This window comes from Atractosteus spatula, chromosome 23 (assembly GCF_055471065.1).
Source record: "Atractosteus spatula isolate fAtrSpa1 chromosome 23, fAtrSpa1.hap1, whole genome shotgun sequence".
In the NCBI taxonomy this organism is placed as follows: Eukaryota; Metazoa; Chordata; class Actinopteri; order Semionotiformes; family Lepisosteidae; genus Atractosteus; species Atractosteus spatula.
Window position 1 is genome coordinate 9,863,332 of NC_142728.1, and position 19,491 is coordinate 9,882,822.

Here is a 19,491-nt window from a genome sequence, read left to right on the forward strand (position 1 = left end):
TAAGTGAATTCCAAGATTTGAGATGTTTTGTGACAATGGCCACCTCTTATAGGTGGATGGGCATTGTGGTTTAGGGTGATCCAAAATTACTGAAAGGAAAATCTATTATATTTTGTTTGTAGGGTGAACAGGGTCTGCCAGGTTCACCTGGCCCAGATGGCCCTCCTGGACCAATGGTACGTAAATGTGACTCTAAATTATAATTCCTATATACTATGTTGCATCTACCGATGGTTAGAAAGTGGGTTAATTACTTTTCATCATCTCTTTAAGGGACCTCCTGGCTTGCCAGGTCTAAAAGGTGACTCTGGCCTAAAAGGAGAAAAGGTATGACCCAAAAGATTGATATTCTTGGAAATGTCTTTGACAATGTCTACAAGATTTTATTGAATAGAACACAAAACACAGCTAAACTAGCGCTAATTTTGTAAGTCTTCTTGTGTTGGCTTTGCTTTAGGGTCACCCTGGTTTGATTGGTTTGATTGGTCCTCCTGGAGAGCAGGGTGAGAAAGGTGACAGAGGCCTTCCGGGTCCACAGGGAGCAACTGGTCCCAAAGGTGACACAGTATGTATCCCATAATTTCTCCTTTTTGCTTTTTTTGGATGATCTTATTTGAGATGGGAGAGAGTAACAAGTATCCTTTTTGATAAAGTAAATGTCAGCTGTATGTGTGCAAAATGTTAAATAGAGACGGTTGGTAAAGAAAAAAGTTGACCAGCCAGATTAATGCATGCATAGCTCATATTCCATAACAGAAATGTCACTACCTTATAAGGTTCTCAATCTGAAAGTGTAAAAATGATTTTTTTGTTACTTATAAAAGGGTTGTGATTTTTTAATGACTTGTTTTTTTTTTTCATTTAAGGGTATTGCTGGCCCGTCTGGTCCACTGGGTCCACCTGGGCCTCCAGGATTGCCGGTAAAATGACTGCTAAATACATCTTGATTCACACTTGTAAAGTAGTGGTTAATTTCTGATCAAAGAGGTGTTTTAATAGTACCTGTCCTGTACTCTGACTTATTGATGTTTATTTTACTCACACGTTCACTTTCTTTTATAATTCTTCCCCACAATTGTTTATCATACCCCATTTTAATTTTACTTTTCAGCAGACCCACTCTTCACTTGACTTTTTACATGTTAATCTGATGATTTCATGTTTAAAGCAAAATAATAAACAGTATCAAAGCTGGAGAAGATAAAGTATAAAGTAATGACACAATTTGCATAATATTTTTGTAGTAGCTGAGGTCATTATAAAGTTATGAATCCTCAATGACAGAATAAAGGATGATGAATTAGCTCTTCTTCTTTTTTTAAAGGGTCCCCCTGGTCCAAAGGGCACAAAGGGTTCAGCTGTAAGTACTGAGAAATCTTGTTCAATTACATGCATTCCTTCTGCAGCTAAGATGTAAAGACATCATTACAAATACAGAGGAACTGGACATTATATAGATGCAGCCACTCAGAACACACGTCAGTTCTTAGTACTGTGTTTTCGGTATTGTGGTACAGTATGTTGTGTGTTTCACTGGCCAAAGATGATCAACGATGGCTGCATTTAAACTTTCTCGTCTGGGCATCTTTCAATCCACTTAATATCTAAGTTAATTTGGAATGTTAATATGGAGTTATGCAACTAAAGAGAAAGTTTAGTAGCTGAAAATAAAAACAACAGTATAATGTCTATGAACATCATAAACAATATTAATTTCTATTAATATAAATATAATACACATAAGGTTCAAACAGTAGCACTTAGTGGTAGCTAAACATAAAAAAACAAGTAATGGGTTTATTCCATGCTGAAAAGAGAAGAAAGAAAACACAACGTTTAAGCCATGGAGCTCCGCAGTTGAAACGTTGCATTTTCTTTCTTCTCTTTTCAGCATGAAATAGACCTATTACTTGTTCCTTTGCAGCCTACACATGCTGATGCAGCTACCCACCTGAACTATAAAAAAGTACACTACAGTATTTCACCTTGTTCATAAACATGTATCAAAGTCTTTAACTCAGTCTCTTACTCTGGTTATTTTGGAAAAGTTTTGACATGCTCATTCTATGTAAAGTTTATATACTTTATAAAAAGCTCTATGTTTTAACCCTTTCTAAGGATACTGTACTTGCTGTCACTATTGTTGCAAAAAAGTTGTAATGCTGTTTTATTACCAAGTAATAGGAATTGTTTATATGTAATCATGTAGCTTTTAGAATTTTCATTTTCACATGTTCATTATACCTACATTTTGCTGTTGTTATAGTTGTATGGACAATGAAATGCTCATAGTCTGTTAATGTAGCATTTGGTACCCAAGTGGTGCTTTGGTACAGTGGTTGAATGCTCGCCTGCTACTCAGAAGGTTTGTTGTTTTTTTACTTAGCTGGATATATAAATTGCATTCACATTTCTGATGAGTTTATATATAACAGTATGTTAAATATTAACATAAGATTAATAATAATATAAAAATAAAAATGAACCTCCAAACCTTTAGACCAGCAATCTCCAGGATGCTCAGAAAGAGCAAAATAATTTAAAGATGCCCATAAGCAGAAATCACAACAGAGTTAACAGCATTTAGTGTAAATACAAATTTTAATGACAGTGTATATTATAAAAATTAACATCTAAATTTTATGTTTTAGATGATTTTTGTTGTCCTTTGTTCTTCTTAGTAGTTTATATAATTAAATTATCAGTTCTATACTATTATATTAGTGGTTTATAAAATTTGGCTTCATCTGAGTTGCTAGAAAAAAGTTGTTGTAAATAAGTGACAGCAAAAAAGTTGCACTTGAGCGTGTAGCAAAAGGGGGAGGTAAACTGTGTGCGGGCTTTTATTTTCACTCTATGTCTTCAATACACATTTCCAATTGTCAGTGATGCAAATTTATGTTCGGAACTACAATTCCCATGAACCCCACAGGACCACCTCTTGGTAACGTCTATGTCTCCTGGTTACTAAAACACCTTACCGTAAGGCTACAGTAAATTAATTAAAATGACTATTCAAGTTTTGTTTTAATCTGGCATTTTAAATACAAAGATTTTAAAGTCACCATATCTAATATTTGTATAGATAGATACTTTATTGATCCCATGAGGGAAATTGCAGTGCAACAGCAGCTTTACACAGACAACACAGCCACAGTCTAACGAATGATACAATAATAATAATACAATACATACAATACAATAAGTACAGTGAGGGGTGCACTAAAAGAGTTACTCACAGTCCAGGACACACAAAAAACAAACTAGAACAGAACAGTACGCAGAAAAATCGTATCACACATATGAATATAAATATAGATGTAAATATAGATATAGATATAAATATAAATATAAATAATATTAAAATAAATGTATTGCATAAACATTATTACATAAATAAAATAATTATATAATAATGACATGTTATTTAGATTTATATTATATTGTTGTTTTATGAATATATACAGCAATCTGTTAAATATTCATTTTACTGGTTAATTCCATGCTGAAAGGAGGAGAAGAAAAGAAAACACAATGTATGTTTTCAATTCAATTTATTTTTGTATAGCGCCTTTCACAACAAGGTTGCCCCAAGGCACTTAACAAAGCAAGTGACAATAAAGGTTATGAATACAGAACAGAAAAGACCAGAAGACAACGGAGGAGAGGAACCAAAAACTCCTTAGTAAGGAGAAAAAACCCTCTAAGGGTCCAAGGTCAACTGGCTGCCCAACCCCTTTGGGCATGCTAACATACAATTAAAAAAAGGAATAAATGATTTCTTTCTTCTCTTTTCAGCATGGAATAAACCTATTACTTGTTCACTTACAAAACTCGCAGTATTAGGCAATAAACAGTAGAAGCGCAATTATATTTGACATTTAATAGCAAATATAATTGCGCTTCTACTGTTTATTGCCTAATACTGCGAGTCATACATGTGTGTTGTACCAGTGATGTGGTTGTTGGGGTTACTCACAGGTTCAGTCTTAGTGTTTTCACGTTGAAAAATATATGCATGTGTTAATGGTTATACAATAAATCGAATCGTTTCATTTGCTACAGGGTCAGACTGGACCTAAGGGTGAAACTGGCGTACCTGGACCTCCTGGTCTTCCTGTAAGTTGCTTTGAAAAGACAACTGTATGAAAATTAAATTAGCAAAAGTTATAAATAATTAACAAGTTCAAACATGCTGTACACTTAATAGTCTGAGCTGCCATTAGAAATATAATCTACAGTGCAGTCCATAAGTATTTGGACAGTGACACAATTTTTTCTGTTTTGGCTCTGTACTCCAGCACACTGGATTTGAAATAAAACAATGACTATGAGGTTAAAGTGGAGAATGTCAGCTTTAATTTGAGGGTATTTATGTCTATATTGGGTGAACCATATAGGAACCACAGCCCTTTTTATACATAGTCTCCCTATTTCATGGGACCAAAAGTAATTAAACACATTAACATAATCTTAAAAAAAATTGGCATGTTTGCAAATCCTTTGCAATTGATGACTGCCTGAAGTCTGTGACCCATAGACATCACCAGACGTTGGGTATCTTTCCTGGTGATGCTCTGCCAGGCTTGTAAATCAGCCATTTTCAGTTTCTGCTTGTTTTTGGGGACTTTTTGCTTTCAGTCTTGTCTTCAGTAAGTGAAATGCGTGATCAATGGTATTCAGGTCAGGTGATTGACTTGGCCAGTCAAAAACATTCCATTTTTTGGCCCTGAAAAACTCCACAGTTGCTTTAGCAGTATGTTTTGGGTTATTGTCCTGCTGCAAGGTGAAGCACCGTACAATGAGTTTGAAGCATTTGGTTGGATCTGAGCAGATAAGATGCTCTGTACACTTCAGAATTCATCTTGCTGCTGCCGTCTGGAGTCACATAATCAATAAAAACAAGTAAGCCAGTTCCACTGGCAGCATACATGCCCAAACCATGACACTACCTTCACCATATTTCACAGATGAGGTGGTATGCTTTGGATCATGAGCAGTTAGATTTTTTCTCCTTCTCATCACTCTGGTACAGAGTCATCTCATCTGTCCATAAGGCTTTGTCCCAGAACTCTAGAGGCTTTTTTATGTAATTTTTTTATGTAGCAAACTGTAACCTGGCCTTTCTGTGGCCTTTCTTACCAGTGGATATGCATCTTGTGGTAAACCCTCTGAAATTATGCTGGTGTATTCTTCTCTTTATGGTAGTCTTTGACCCATCTATGCCTACATCCTGGAGAGTATTCCTGATCTATTCAACATTCGAAAAGGTTTTTTTTTCATGATTAAAAGTATTCTTTGGTCATCCACTACTGTGGTCGTCCATGGTCTACCAGGTCGTTTGCTAAGCTCACCAGTGCGTTCTTGCTTCTTAACCAAATGTACCAAATAGTTGATTTTGAGATACCTAATGTTTTGGCTATGTCTCTGATTGATTTATTCTGATTTTGCGGCCTCATGATGGCACGCTTTAATGGCATTAACACTTCTTTGGTCCTCATGTTGAGAGACAACAGCAACAGACTCCAGATGCAAATTCCACATCTAGAATCAACTCTAGACCTTTTGTTAGCTCTATTGTGCATGAGCTAATGATGCAACAACACACAGCTGGCAAAGAAACAACTGAGCAGCCAATTGTCAATTACCAAACAATTAGCAATTAGCAGCCAATTACCTTTGGTCCCCTAAAATGGGAGGACAATGTATAAAAAAGGGCTGTAATTCCTATATGGTTCACTCAATATAGATGTAAATACCCTAGAATTAAAGCTGATATTCTGTTTTATTTCAAATCCAATGTGCTGGAGTACAGAGCCAGAACAACAAAAATTGTGTCACTGTCCAAATGCTTACGGATTGCACAGTATATAATAAATCCAGGCATTTCATTTAATGAATTTTTCAAAACAACAATATAACAAAGCACTTTTTTAAGAGTAAACCCATCTATCTAGTTAGCAATAAAGAGCTGCACACAAAAAACATAATATTGATGTCTATGTCTGTTTTAACTGAAACCATAGATGTTGAGTTTTGTTTAGGCTAAGCATGCAGGCTTGGCCTTCAGGTGTTCTATTTTAACTTGAGGTCTATTGGCGCATCCTTTCCAACAACCAGGGTCCCCCAGGCGATGTCATCCATCCACTGCCGATCCAGTCTTCCAAGAGGAGCAGGAGAGATATTGACGCTAGCCAGTTAATGGATGATGGCAACCCTGACAGTTACAAGGATTACGATGATGGCATGGAGGAGATCTTTGGCTCACTCAACTCTCTCAAACTAGAGATTGAACAGATGAAGCACCCCTTGGGCACTCAGAACAACCCTGCCCGCACTTGCAAAGATCTGCAGCTCTGCCACCCAGACTTCCCAGATGGTGGGCTGTTAATTACTTTCATAACAGGAGTAATTCAGAGGGCATTCAAATGGCATAGAGACTACATTCATGTACTGCATTTAAGATATGCTATCTTAAATATCAGTAATTGCACTCAAACCTCTTTGGGAGTTTTTCTCAACACATTAAACTAAAAAAATGTCTTTAGCAATGAAACAATGGCATTTCAGATAGTTTTTAGAGTTGTGCTTGTGTTTCTTTTCTTTTGATGAATAATTGTCAAATAGAAGAGCTCATTTTCAGAAAGCTTGCTGTGTCCTGTGGCTATGGGTAAATAGGGTATTTTGTAAATTATTACCCAAATTGCATTGTCTTCCCACTTTAGAAAGACAATGCAATTTTGGGGTGATGCACCTCATTCCCAATTTGGAATTGCACAGAACAAGTTGCACAAGTCAGTTATTTTGCTTTGAATTACCTGCCGCATTTACTTTTTCTCATAGTATTTGTTTCTATTTTTGACTCAGGTGAATACTGGATTGATCCCAATCAAGGCTGTTCCAGAGATTCTTTTAAGGTTTACTGCAACTTCACAGCTGGAGGAGAGAGCTGCATCTTCCCAGACAAGAAATCTGAAGGAGTAGGTCTTTTTTTTTTAAACAGAGCTAAGTACTAATGTTAACAAATTGAACTTTGCATTATATCTGCAGCCTAGACTATTTGGTTTACTTCAAGATATTTCATACCCAAGAGAATCTTAACTAACAAATAAATATACAGTAATCTGTTGCTTTATGGTCTTTCCAAACAATGTGTATAAACAAAATAGTTTACTGAAGAAGAAAAATAAGAAAATTTAATTGTTTGCCTTATTTTTTATTTTGTAATATACTGATATATAACTAAGTTAACTTCCCAAAGGTTACTTTAGTCAGCAAAATGTTATTCTTAACACAGACTTTGCTACAGTTTTTTCTGCATTCATAGCCAAAAAAAGGAGGCAGATACTTACCTCAGTGTATATTGATTTTAACCACACCTCTAATTCAATTTTTTCACTACAGGCAGTCCTTAATATTAGTTTCCTTTTTTCCCAAAAGCACAGTTTTTATAATAATAACATTTGGTGTTATTAAAAAACTGAGAGAGACTGAATATCATAACAGCTCACATGTACAGATGCCGCCATTCAAAATGCACGGTGCAAACCTGTAACGCGTTCATCTACGCGTGCGCCACCGCACCATACCATGGTACGTGATTGGTTGGCCAAAATGACCGACAGGGGCACTTGTGGTGCATTGGTCGGTAGTGAAAAGATTTAATAATTTAATCTCTTTACTGTGCACATTTTAATCTGCTTAGTATTGAATATTTATATGGAATTTTACCACTAAAGGGAAATTTTAGTAGCTGAGCATAAAAAGAATTGGAGCATAATACATCTGAAGGTCATAAACGATATTAATTTAGGAAGATAAACATATAACTGTATGTAAACTGTACTGTATATGGTTGGTCTTGGTATTTTAAAGAAAAAATACACACCAGTATTCCAATTTTCCCTAAACATTTTAAGCATCAAAGTCTTACAGTACATGTGGTTATTTTGAAACATTTTTACCTGCTCCTTCTGACCATATTACTGTATGTTTATATACTTTGTGAAAAATTGATTGTTTTAACCTTTTCTGCGAATATGCTCGTTATCAGATTAAACAAAAGCATGCTTTAAGAATTGGATTAATAGGGAATATACAGTAATATGGATTTGCGTATCTAAATAAATTAAGAACGGTATAACTATTTTTCTACATTGATATGTGTATTGCCGTTTCAGTGCATGTCACATGACTTGCCTTGGTGGTGTGACAGCTTAAGTGACTGATTTATAAGCATGAGGTCGGGTGTTCAAATCCAGTGATCGCTATGAGTTTTCTTTTAACAAATAAACATTTCTTTGAAAAACTAAACTAGCAAATATTATGGACACTACGGTATATTGACATTTTTTATATTTCTAAATATCACAACATGTTCGTATTGTATGTACACAGCGGTGCCGCAGGTTGTAGGGCGTGAGCCCAAAAGCCCTACATTAATGTTGTGCATTCGCCTGCCACTGCGCAGTTTTCATTTCTCTCTGCCGGAGTGCTGGCTGTGCCGAATTAAACCGGTTTCACAGGTATTTTCAAAGTAGAATAGGACGAGTCTTCCAGCGAAAGACACTCCACCTTCCCCCATGGACACATGTTTTCTTAGAAAAACAGATTCACAGCGCAAAGCTGTGTCAGTCTTCTGTGTAAAAAAAAATTGTTTTGAACACCATGGGGGCTGTTTTTAATAAGCTTTTTAATAATAGTTTTACTGTATGTAAAGGCTGTGAAAAGTTTCACAAGTAGAGGTCTTTAAAATAAGGCTGGGAAAACGATTATTTTAATTCTTAAAAAATAAATAAAAAATGAGATATAATAATGTGTTCCTACTTAGATTTTCCCCCATTTTGATTAAAATTGCAAACGCGTGTTTAATTAAATGCCTTTATTGATTCACAATCTGACAACGCAATGTAATGTGTGTGTATTTTTTCTTTAAACTACCAAGACCAGCCATATACAGTACAGTTTACATACAGTAATATGTTTATGTTCCTAAATTTCTTATATCTTATATCATATATTTTATGAGCATGTGAAAGGCATGGTGAATCGGAGATTCTCAAGACTTACTTTGTATGATTGGAAACAAATGCATGATCGGATCAACGAAATGCTGTGGTGTTACTTTTTGTCAATTAAAAAATAAAGTCTTTTTGTTTACAAAGACGGTTACAAAAAATGTGGACCATGGTATTAGTTTGAGTTTACAGCTTGTCCAAGGTCATTCATTATTAATACTATTAGTAATATCTTCGGTAAAGACTTTGATGCATAAAATATTTATGCATAATTAAAATATTTATGATAAAGGTGGTAGGTTGTGTACTTTTGTCCAACTGAGCAATCTTGCTTTCATAAAATATACCAACTTTTTAATGTATAATGATTAACATGCTGTAATACACAGTTTAAATTTAAAATTCTAAAGAGTATACAACTTAAATTCTTAATTGAATAAAGATTGTCCCTCAGCAGTGATCGGGATTTTTTCTGGTGACAGCTCAAATGCTGTACAGGAGAGGTTAAGCTTTATTAGCTCCATCTGCCGGTTTTACAAGGTGATTCCGGATACTATTAACATAATCTAATTTGCATACGGCATGATGCGGTATACTGCGACATGCTCACCGTGTTATACCGCAGGATACCCCGCTTGTTTTGAATGGCTGCATCTGTATGACTACTTTATTTTATCAAATTTTTCAGGTAAATTACATTTAATAAATATTTTGCTCATGTTATAATTAATGGAGCTCGGCAGCAAATTCATCTTAGGATATACCAGCATATTTTAGTACATTAGAAAACATGTACTCAATCTGTTTTTACAGTTTTGAACCTTAATGATTTGGCTATAACTCTATTACTCTTAGCTTGGAAAGCAAGGAGAAATCCAATTTGAATTTGTTTTTTTTAATGTTTCTGGGTTATGTACAAAATTAACTTTGCAATTATTTTTTTAACTGTAAAGAAACAAAGTGTAGACCTCAATGTGTTTGTTACAAAATTCAAGGGTTTGATTTTGTGCATATATACATTCAATTCCACATGCTGTGAAGTAATGGATGGATGATATTTCACAGTATTCACTCCTCTCTAAACATTAAATGAAAAAGAAGTGAATATATTTATTCCATATTTATTTTGGTATTCAATCTCCTTGTGTAACATGCAGAACATGTAAAAAAGGTCAGACCGACAATATTTAAGCCATCACAAAACTTTATGGCTCTGGGCCAATAAAATATTAGAAGTAAACACACGACAATTTTAAATGCACTTAACCACAAATGAAAAAGAATAGTTACTCATCCCATAAGCATTACAAACAAGATGATTGGTTTCTGAAGCCACCAAGATCAGAATAGCCATTACCCTGTTCTATTTCCATGTTTGTGTAGTACAAATTCACCATACCACTAGTATCTAAATAAAGATCCTGTAAGACAGCAGATAGTTCATGACAAAAATTCCTTTTCAACTCCTTACATAGATTTTTTTTTGGTTGGTTATGGTCATTTTTTGATTATTTTGTCTCCTGCTTTAGGTTTTCCAGGTAACTATATCTTTACCACATGAGAACTGTTTTACATCATTAATAACTGATATATACTGTAATATCCATTGTTGCACAGTGTGTTTCATTAACCTCTTCTTGTTTTTCTGACTCATACAGCATTCTTTCAAACTACGAGGAGTACAGCATGACATAACATGCCTTTAACATGCCTTCTCTCCCTCTCTGTCCCACCTCGTACACCAGGCTAGACTCACATCCTGGGCAAAGGAGATTCCAGGATCCTGGTTCAGTGAATTCAAACGTGGTAAACTGGTAAGCCATCCTTCCTGTTCGATTCTCTTCCCTTAACAAGTTTCATATTTTACAGAGTAAAATGGCCCGTTGGCCCAAAGACACGCCTGGTACTTGGTATAGTCAATACAAGCGGGGGTCACTGGTAAGTTGCACATCAAGGTCTTGGGCCTCGACTCATGCATGTCACTGGCAACTGCTTTACTCAGTAAACCGCATGTGTCACTGGTTACCAGATCAATTTGAGTCTACTGGCTCAGGTGTATCTTTATTAAATGAATAAAGGAATGGGCAAGTCAATTATCTTAACCTTCCATATGAAGTAAAAATAAACTTTCCTATCAGATAGAAAGCAACAGAAGCTACCTTTCCCAATGCAAAAACAAGTGCGTCTTGTGTAAGATAGCACTTTTTCCAACGATTGACTATTTTTTGCATCGGAAGATTGCATTGTCTTGTTCTATATACATAAATAAGTCCTACCCACATAGTGTTACACACCCTCAGTATTCAGTGAAAACTGATTTCTTGGTATAGCAGATTCTTGCAACATTCAAAATCTTAAACATATGTGTTCTGGCAGGCTCCAGATTTGTGTTTTGATTGACTGTGGGCATCATGAATACCTTTTCCCTTACATTAAAAATTGCAAATATATTGCAGTGTAGAGTAGCTCATATTAAATTGTTTTACCAGTTAGGTTAATTTTAAATGTATTCATCCCATGGAATAGGTTGCCCAACTACAATTCTCATAATTAATAAAGATTTCACCTAAAAGTGTCTGTATGCCTGAATATGATTTAGCCATAAAAATAATTATATGTTCATCCTCATTTGAACATGCATTTAGTTTATTTGATATTTATTATCTGAAAAGGTCAGCTAAGCCACAGATAATATTTCTGGCTACTTAAAGATCTCTACAATATTTTATTTCAATTCTTAGAATATAGTAAGAACTTTTGCAACTGTCCTTGTATAATTTACTGTAGAATGATTCAAAGAGCAGTATTACCAAATCCCAAAGGTCAGAGGCCAACAAATAAGCCTTTTATCTAAATTCTGATACCCTGGTATTACTTTAAAATAAACTGTTCCATCAGTTTTCATATGAATAAAGGTGTGCAAGTGATCATCTCATCAACATCAGTTGAATATCTCCAGAATTCAGAAATGTCAGAAACATTCAGTCTGTGATACTTATTCAGGTTTCATATGAAACTATGGGCATTATTTTAAAGTACTACTGTTGATTCTTAAGACACGAAATACTTGAGCAATTTAGTATTCATAATATTGACAAATTCATATTTCATATTGAATGTGCATATTTCATATCAACTTCATTGTAGTGTATGAAAGTATGATTAAACACAAAGTTATGTACATGACAAACTAAGATTTGTATTTAGAGAACTCCAGCTTTTTAAGGCGAGCACACAAATCAGATATTTGAGTCTGTGGTTGTACTCATTCTGAGTAGAATTACTATTGTCACAAAACATAATCAACAGTATTAGAATACTGATCTCAGGAAAGAAAGTGCTGTTTTCTAGAAATTCTCAATTACTGTTTTCTTGAAACTGTTTCTCTTGATGTGAAAATGATCAGATACAACTTGTAACATAATTGTGTGCCAAGCTGGCTAATACTGGCCATTTGAAAGACATACAGACACTTTAAACTGGTTGCCCAGGGTCTCCAGCCACACTTGGAATGCAGCAGTGCCTGAGACTGAGAGGTAATATATCCATGGTGATGGCTCGCTATTTCAAACACTGGGGCAATGGTGGGAAGCAAGGCATTCAAGCCATATAGTGCTTTGCTTATGTCCTTTAAGTGATGTTCACTCAACCACAAGACAGCTACTCAAAGTGGAGGAAAGATGGTTGGATAATTGCCACTAGATTTTCTGGTATGGATTTGTATAAATATTGGGTTTACTCCAACTAGACCATTAGAGTGTGTTCAATTCAGAAAATATACCTTCTTGTATGTCAAGAAATCCACATCTTTTCAAGTAGTAATTTTACTACTTATATACTTAATTGGTATATGTTTTTATGAAGTTCCTTGAATATTTGCTTTGTAATCGTGTATGCCTGGAGACAATTCTTTTACCTTTTTTAAATTAAATTCTTTTAAATTATTTGTGTTCCTTGGGTACTAGAATTATCTCCATCTTTCAAATTTTCATAACTGCTTTTTCAAAATCTGGATCTTGTTCTGCTATTTAAATGAAGAACTAGATCATAAATACAGTGTATCTGTAACACCTAGTTTGTACAGCATAGTTACACAGAGCATTAATATAAACCTGATGTCCAGTTTGGGTGGCTGTCTTTGGTACTGTGCTCTTAAGCCATTGCTATGCATGTGCTTCTTTCTTGGTCAGTCATGTTTATCTCAAAGGAGAAACCTTATGGATCAAAAGGAGCAGAAATGGTTAGTATACAAAATGAATGTGTACACATACAATGTGGAACTCTCTGTTACAAAAATCAGAAGTTTTGAATCTTCAGAGACATGGGTCTGCTGTACACCTCATGGAGTATTTAAAAGCCAGCAATAGCAAATTGCAGCTCTTTAATTCTGAAATGAATCATTTATTGCTTTACTGTTGGGTTTATAAAGGTTGTCTTGTCTGTGGGAATTAAATTCACTGTTTTAAAAAATATATACCCCCTATTCATATTGACATAAGGGAGTGAGACCAGAGAATTTGCCTTTTTCATAATTTCATTATGTAATTTGCTTTAATTAAATTTTAAATACAGTGTGCAGATATGTTAAATTAAAAAAGTCTCGTTATCATGATTCTCAATTTGAAACTGACATGTGTGCCTAAGAATTCTAATTAAAACAGGTAGGAGGAAAGGTGTCAGTGTTTAGACTTTAGCTTGGATGAAAAGGAAGTGTGGAAGTCCTGTAAGGGGAGGTCTCTTGAGAAGTGTATTAGATTAGTGAGCAAGGGGTGCTTGTGAAAATACAGCTAAGGCTGTACTGAGGTTTCACAGGTACTGGACAGGTGTGCTGTGTGGTACAGTGGTTTGCCAAGTTTAATGGACTTAAAATGCATTGATTAGAAACAATTGTGGCCATCTAACCCAGGGCTGACTGGAGGTGTTGGTACAAGTACCTAGAAGAAGTATCTTTTCCCCACACCTGGGACTGAAAGGAGTCTAGATATCAAAGGCTGAATGTGAGAGAGAAAACAAACTGGCTTTGTCAGGCATGCAAGAATTGATTATAAAGAGGCGTAACCAATACTTTTGACCCTGGCCAAACAAGGTTATCAGATATCTATGATCAGTTGGAGTAGTGAGTAATGAGTAGAGTGAAGGTGAAGTTCTGGCACTTTATAAAAATAAGAGCTGATACATGGGAGGAGGGCATGAGAGTTTTTAGTGAGTAATGTGACATGGAGTGAATAATTTAAATACCCTTATGCCTGGTTGTGCTGAAGGAATCAATGATATATGTTGCAAATAGTTGACTGGAATACTTGAATAACAGATTGAATACTGTAGTACCTTGTGACTAATGAAAGAGTTCATGAGAAGCCCTAGTAAATGTGATGATGACGTGCAGGGCTTTGTGAATACGATAGTCAAGAGTGAGTGAGGAAGAGTAGTTACTTGTATGAGTAGAACAAAGTGAAGAATAACTGAGAGGGAACACCGTGCAGTTTTTCCTAGAGGAACATGTTGAAACTACTAGAATCTTGGAAGGGTTCTGAAAGAAGAAAGACCATTAAAAAATGTGAAAATCACCTGGCAGTGATGGACTTAGGGTCTGCCAGCGGGTTATCACAGTGGGGTGACATTTGTCTTTGAAAATCTTTTACACCTGTTTCCTACTGATCAGCATGTAAAACCTATGAATAAGAAGGTAGTGTGGATTCACAAAATCCTGTTTTCTTGAACCTGTTAAGTATTAAAAAAGTATTGAATGTTTTAAAACTGAAATGAGTATTAAGCAAATCTGTGAAGTGTTTAAAAATGGAAATTTGTTACTGATTTTTTGTAGTAAAAACTAAAAATGTTGATGTATATTAGTAGTATAGTAAAGTGTGTATATTTATATACAGTACTGTTATATAAAGCGCTTTTTTTGGTCAAAAAGAGCTCTTACTAAATACGCAACATTTTGGATGCCTCATTCACAATGTAGCAATGTGGAAAAAAAAACAACACTACTGAAGTGCAAATTACGTCAAAAGATGTAATCTCTGCAGTTGTCACCACCACAAAACATTTGCTAATTAGGTTTTTTTTTAATTAAGGTTCTCCAGTTGGCACTTATCTAAATAGTGTTATCTAATAGCCACTTCTGTTACTGTTCATGAAAGTAACAAAGTACCAGCTTCACAGCACAGAGTTGTCAATAAGCATAGTCAGATATGTATTATTTAGTTTTCCTTAATATTGACTGGCTGATAAATTATAAGCCACTGGTAATAAGTCCGTCAAACCTTTTTTTCATATGCAATGCTTCAGTCATACCTTTGTACACCTGCCAACATGCAATGCCATAAATAAGTGAAGCATTAATAAATTGCAAATGTAAATCCCACACATGCACAGAAGTTTAAGTTTCAGAATAAATAATGAATTAACTTTGGATAACTTAACTTAATACAGCAATCACAATGGTGAGTAATAAGCTAAAGTATGCATTATATCATATCCAAGGACAACTACTTTATTACTTAACACAGAGTTCAAAAACATTCAGTTGTTAAAAAAGAGAGTTTGACCATATTAGTTTGATATATTAGATTCACGAAATTACTATTGTTGGAATGTGATATTTAGATTTTTAAATATATCCTGAGTTTAATCCTTGTTTTCCTTTTAATTTGCTCTAACTCTTTGCCAGGTCTCTAGTAGTTCAATATGCCACTGCCTAGACCTTTTTTCTAAATTTGTTTTGAGCAGCTCTCCTATGTGGATTCCGAAGGAAATCCCATTGGTGTGGTCCAAATGACATTCCTCAGGCTCCTGAGTGCTTCAGCGCGTCAGAACCTCACCTACAACTGCTACAATTCCGTAGCCTGGCATGACCAGACCCTAGACAGCTATGATAAAGCTGTGCGGTTCCTGGGATCAAATGACGAAGAAATGTCCTATGACAACAACCCTTACATCAGAACGCTTATTGATGGTTGTGCGGTAAGACCTGTGGCTTTCAGTTTGCTTTGCATCAGTTAGAAATTGGTAACAAGAATGGTTTTCATGAATTCAGAAGAAAGTGAATTACTCTAAGGCCTTCAGTACTTCAAGAAATTCAGATGATGAAGAGATTATAAAGCTATAGAACTTCTAAATACTATTTAATAAAATGGGCTTTTGGCTTTCATTGCCCATTTAGATACTTTATTTTGTTGGGAGGAGACGTGACTACTGTGAAGTATGAGAAAATTTCCCTTTTCTTCTAAGAAGCCTTTCTTTCTTTTTTTCCAGACAAAGAAAGGCTATGAAAAGACTGTTCTAGAGATCAACACACCCAAAGTGGAGCAGGTGCCTTTTGTTGACATCATGTTCAACGATTTTGGTGAAGCCTCTCAGAAGTTTGGCTTCGAAGTGGGGCCGGTCTGCTTTATTGGTTGAGACTGTGCTAATTCATAAAGAAACATACAAAACAGTAAAACAAAAAAAGAGAAAATGTCACATGTGTTAACCATTGTGTCTCCAAAAATAAAGATTTAAGACAAGGAAATATTCAATCAAAACAGCAACCTTGTAACCTCAGCGTGCCTTTTCTGTCACATGCAGGTTTTGAAACTGGACAGATCTGACTGTCTACTGTGTTTTGCTACAGCTCTGTGCAACCCCATGCTTTCCTTCCAGTAACAGAACAGATTATTTGGTGTAGATCAAGAATCACATGGCCCAAACAGCCCTGATGTATGCCATTGTGAACATTAAGCGCTGGGATGGTATGTCCCGGAATTGGCCTCCTCCTTAAATGGCAATTCTTTTTTTAGGTTTTCAACTTTCACTTTTGTTTTTAATATCCAGCCATTCTCCCAAATGATGCTTTTATATAGAAATATATATTTGTTTGTGTTTGTAAGTAAATTTTGTATATTTTTTCCTTTTAATGTGTAATGACTCTGGCTTCAAAACATGCATGTGACCTTCTTTTTTAAGGATGGAAATAGAATTTGAAAAAGGACAGGAAAGAAAAAAAACAGCACATGAGACCAGTTACTATCTTTTGCTAGAGGTGTAAAGTACATCTTCTTTTTGTAATTAAATAATAATAAAAGTAAAAAAAGCACACAGCTCTATCATTTGAGCATTACTTTACAAAATTGTTTACCACAACACTTATTTTCATTTTCTGTCATCCTTTTTTCTGAGATGCCTGTTGTAAACTTGCTTGGTTACAGTTAGAGATTTTAATTTAAATTGGTAAACACTTTCTTTTTTATACTTCCATATTGTTCTACAAAGTATATGTAATGGGAGATTATATGTGGGAGGGATATCACACTATTATAAAAAGAAACATAGGTGCTATTTTTTACTTCCTTCTGTGGTGCTACAGTATGTATTTTCACTTTTTAAATGTAAGTAAAACACTGTTGATGCCCTGCCATGACCAAATCTCCCAAGATCCTTAGTTCCTGCTACTTTCACACAAATAAGAACTTTATCACAGTTTCTTACTGTTATGCATGCCATTGTTTCATATTCATTCAAAGACAGTAATTCTTAAATGTATCTTTTTTTTAGCTTGTTAGGCCCATGTAGGAAAACAGGCAAGAGTAATAAAATGAGAAATAACTGCAATGGTATTGTAGTATTTGCAGATTGTAATCAATTGCTGAATGTGGTGCTAATTTATGTATTAGTTTAGCAACAGAATTTAAAAAAAAATCCAAAAAAAGCTAAAATACTTGTGTATTATGGTTACACAACTTTGTGTTTTGTAATTTGTTCTCTGTGAGCAAAAATTGTGCAATGGTTTATATTTCCATTTTGAGCCTTAGTTGAGTATTCTAAGTGGCTTTTCATTTAAGTTTTTTTTTATTCCTCAAACCATCAAAACAAAAATATAAACAAAGCATTTTTGTGGCAATCTACATCTCTAAGAATGGCAGAAAATATAAAGGTGGGCTGTTTCAAAATGATTTCCAGAAAAACATTAGAAACCTTGTCTTTGCTAATTTGATTTACTGCATATTGCATTCACTTTGGATTGCTAAGTTTTGAAAGCATTTTAGACAGATATATTAGATGATAGTAAACTTTCACATACAATGTGAAAAAAATTGAGTCATTGGATTAATATCCTTTCACGAGAGCAATAGATTTTTCCAGATTAAAAGATTATATATGCATTACTTGAAACAAATACTTCTTTTTTTATAAAGGCCCATTGCCTTTATAAAGAAATCACTCAATGCTATAATTGAAGCAGGCAGATAAGACATTGATTAAGGGTTTTGGTTAGAGTGACATTCTGATACAGAAATAAACAGAGCAATCACATACGGTGCATATGATTTAAACCACATTTCTTAAGGCTGCTTGGATACCAACTTTCACAAGTTGCGACAGTGTGCTTATAAAGCATTTTAAAATGCTTTGTATTAAGTTTAAGACTGCAGTTTACAGTATGTAGTGCAAACCCCAAATATCTAGTAAAGCTTTTCAAAAGCTTAATTTCTTTGGCACTTGAAAAACTTGAATACTAGAAGGCGTGCTGCCCACTACCTTATTTATGGGATTTAAGTGTTCTTATTTCTTGCTGATGATTTAGATTCTGGATTTTGTTTTTTATGTATATCAGTTGAAAAGACTAGGAATCCCAACTGATTGCACATCTTTGAGTTGGAGGATAAGCCAAACAAAACTCAGCTTTAACTGTTTTGGTCATGTGATTCTTTTTTTTACACTAATTTTCTTATGGTACCCTTTATGTACATTTGGTCCATCCAGAAACAACCTATTATAACCCTGCAACAGACCACTCAGCGTTAATTAAGTTTTTAATGGCCTAGAATATTTTAATAATTGTTTAATATTTTTGTTTCTTTTGAGCTATGACTTGAAAAAAAATCTGTTAACAACCTAAGGAATATGGATAGTACCAATAGCCCAATCTAACACGTTGCTGTCGATAACACTTCGTTGTAAATTTGAACCTACAGATCCGCTGTCAAAACTGTCATGCAAATATTTGTTATGTTTTTTTAAAGAACTTGTTAAACCTGTGTAATAAAGGATAGAAGATATATTGGTTTTATGTCAATAAATTCAAGTTTACTGTGCCCTTCCACTCTTTTGAGGTGTGGCTCTTGTATGTCTTTTGAAGCATTAAAAACCAAACTGTATGCATGAATTAAAATTATTTTCCCCTGTTGTTATAATTTAAAATATCTGGATCTCTATTATATGCTGCTAGTATTTTTTAATCCTTTGTTTCAAAAAAAACAAGTTGAACATCTTCAGTGTCTAAAATTGTGAATGAAAGGGAGAGGGTGGCTATACTGTTAACCTAGTCTCTTCCAGCTTCATATCTTCATGTTACCATGTAGTTTTATTTATTGTATTATTTAAGAAAATTAATGTAAGTTGTCATAATTAGTGTTAATTAGTTTTATCAGTAGTATAACTCCTTTTTATTTTAACTCTGGGGAGACAATACCTCAGAAATTAAAGGTGC

The 19,491-nt window shown here is 34.6% G+C and overlaps 1 protein-coding gene across 3 annotated transcripts in view; it reads left to right on the forward strand.

Annotated features, from left to right (window-relative positions):
- The window catches only part of col5a1 (collagen type V alpha 1 chain), a 164,434-nt gene extending 145,335 nt beyond the window's left edge, over window positions 1-19,099 (forward strand). For 2 of the 3 annotated variants that reach the window (XM_088940533.1, XM_088940535.1), the window contains exons 56-66: window positions 123-176; window positions 274-327; window positions 458-565; window positions 867-920; window positions 1,325-1,360; window positions 4,066-4,119; window positions 6,121-6,379; window positions 6,868-6,980; window positions 10,763-10,831; window positions 15,753-15,986; window positions 16,278-19,099. In XM_088940533.1, coding sequence (XP_088796659.1) covers window positions 123-176; window positions 274-327; window positions 458-565; window positions 867-920; window positions 1,325-1,360; window positions 4,066-4,119; window positions 6,121-6,379; window positions 6,868-6,980; window positions 10,763-10,831; window positions 15,753-15,986; window positions 16,278-16,424 — 1,182 coding nt within the window. In that variant the 3' untranslated portion in view covers window positions 16,425-19,099. Of the gene's footprint in view, window positions 1-122; window positions 177-273; window positions 328-457; window positions 566-866; window positions 921-1,324; window positions 1,361-4,065; window positions 4,120-6,120; window positions 6,380-6,867; window positions 6,981-10,762; window positions 10,832-10,886; window positions 10,956-15,752; window positions 15,987-16,277 lie in introns of all 3 variants that reach the window. The other variant, XM_088940534.1, reaches the window with a different exon arrangement.
- The last annotated feature ends 392 nt before the right edge of the window (window positions 19,100-19,491 follow it).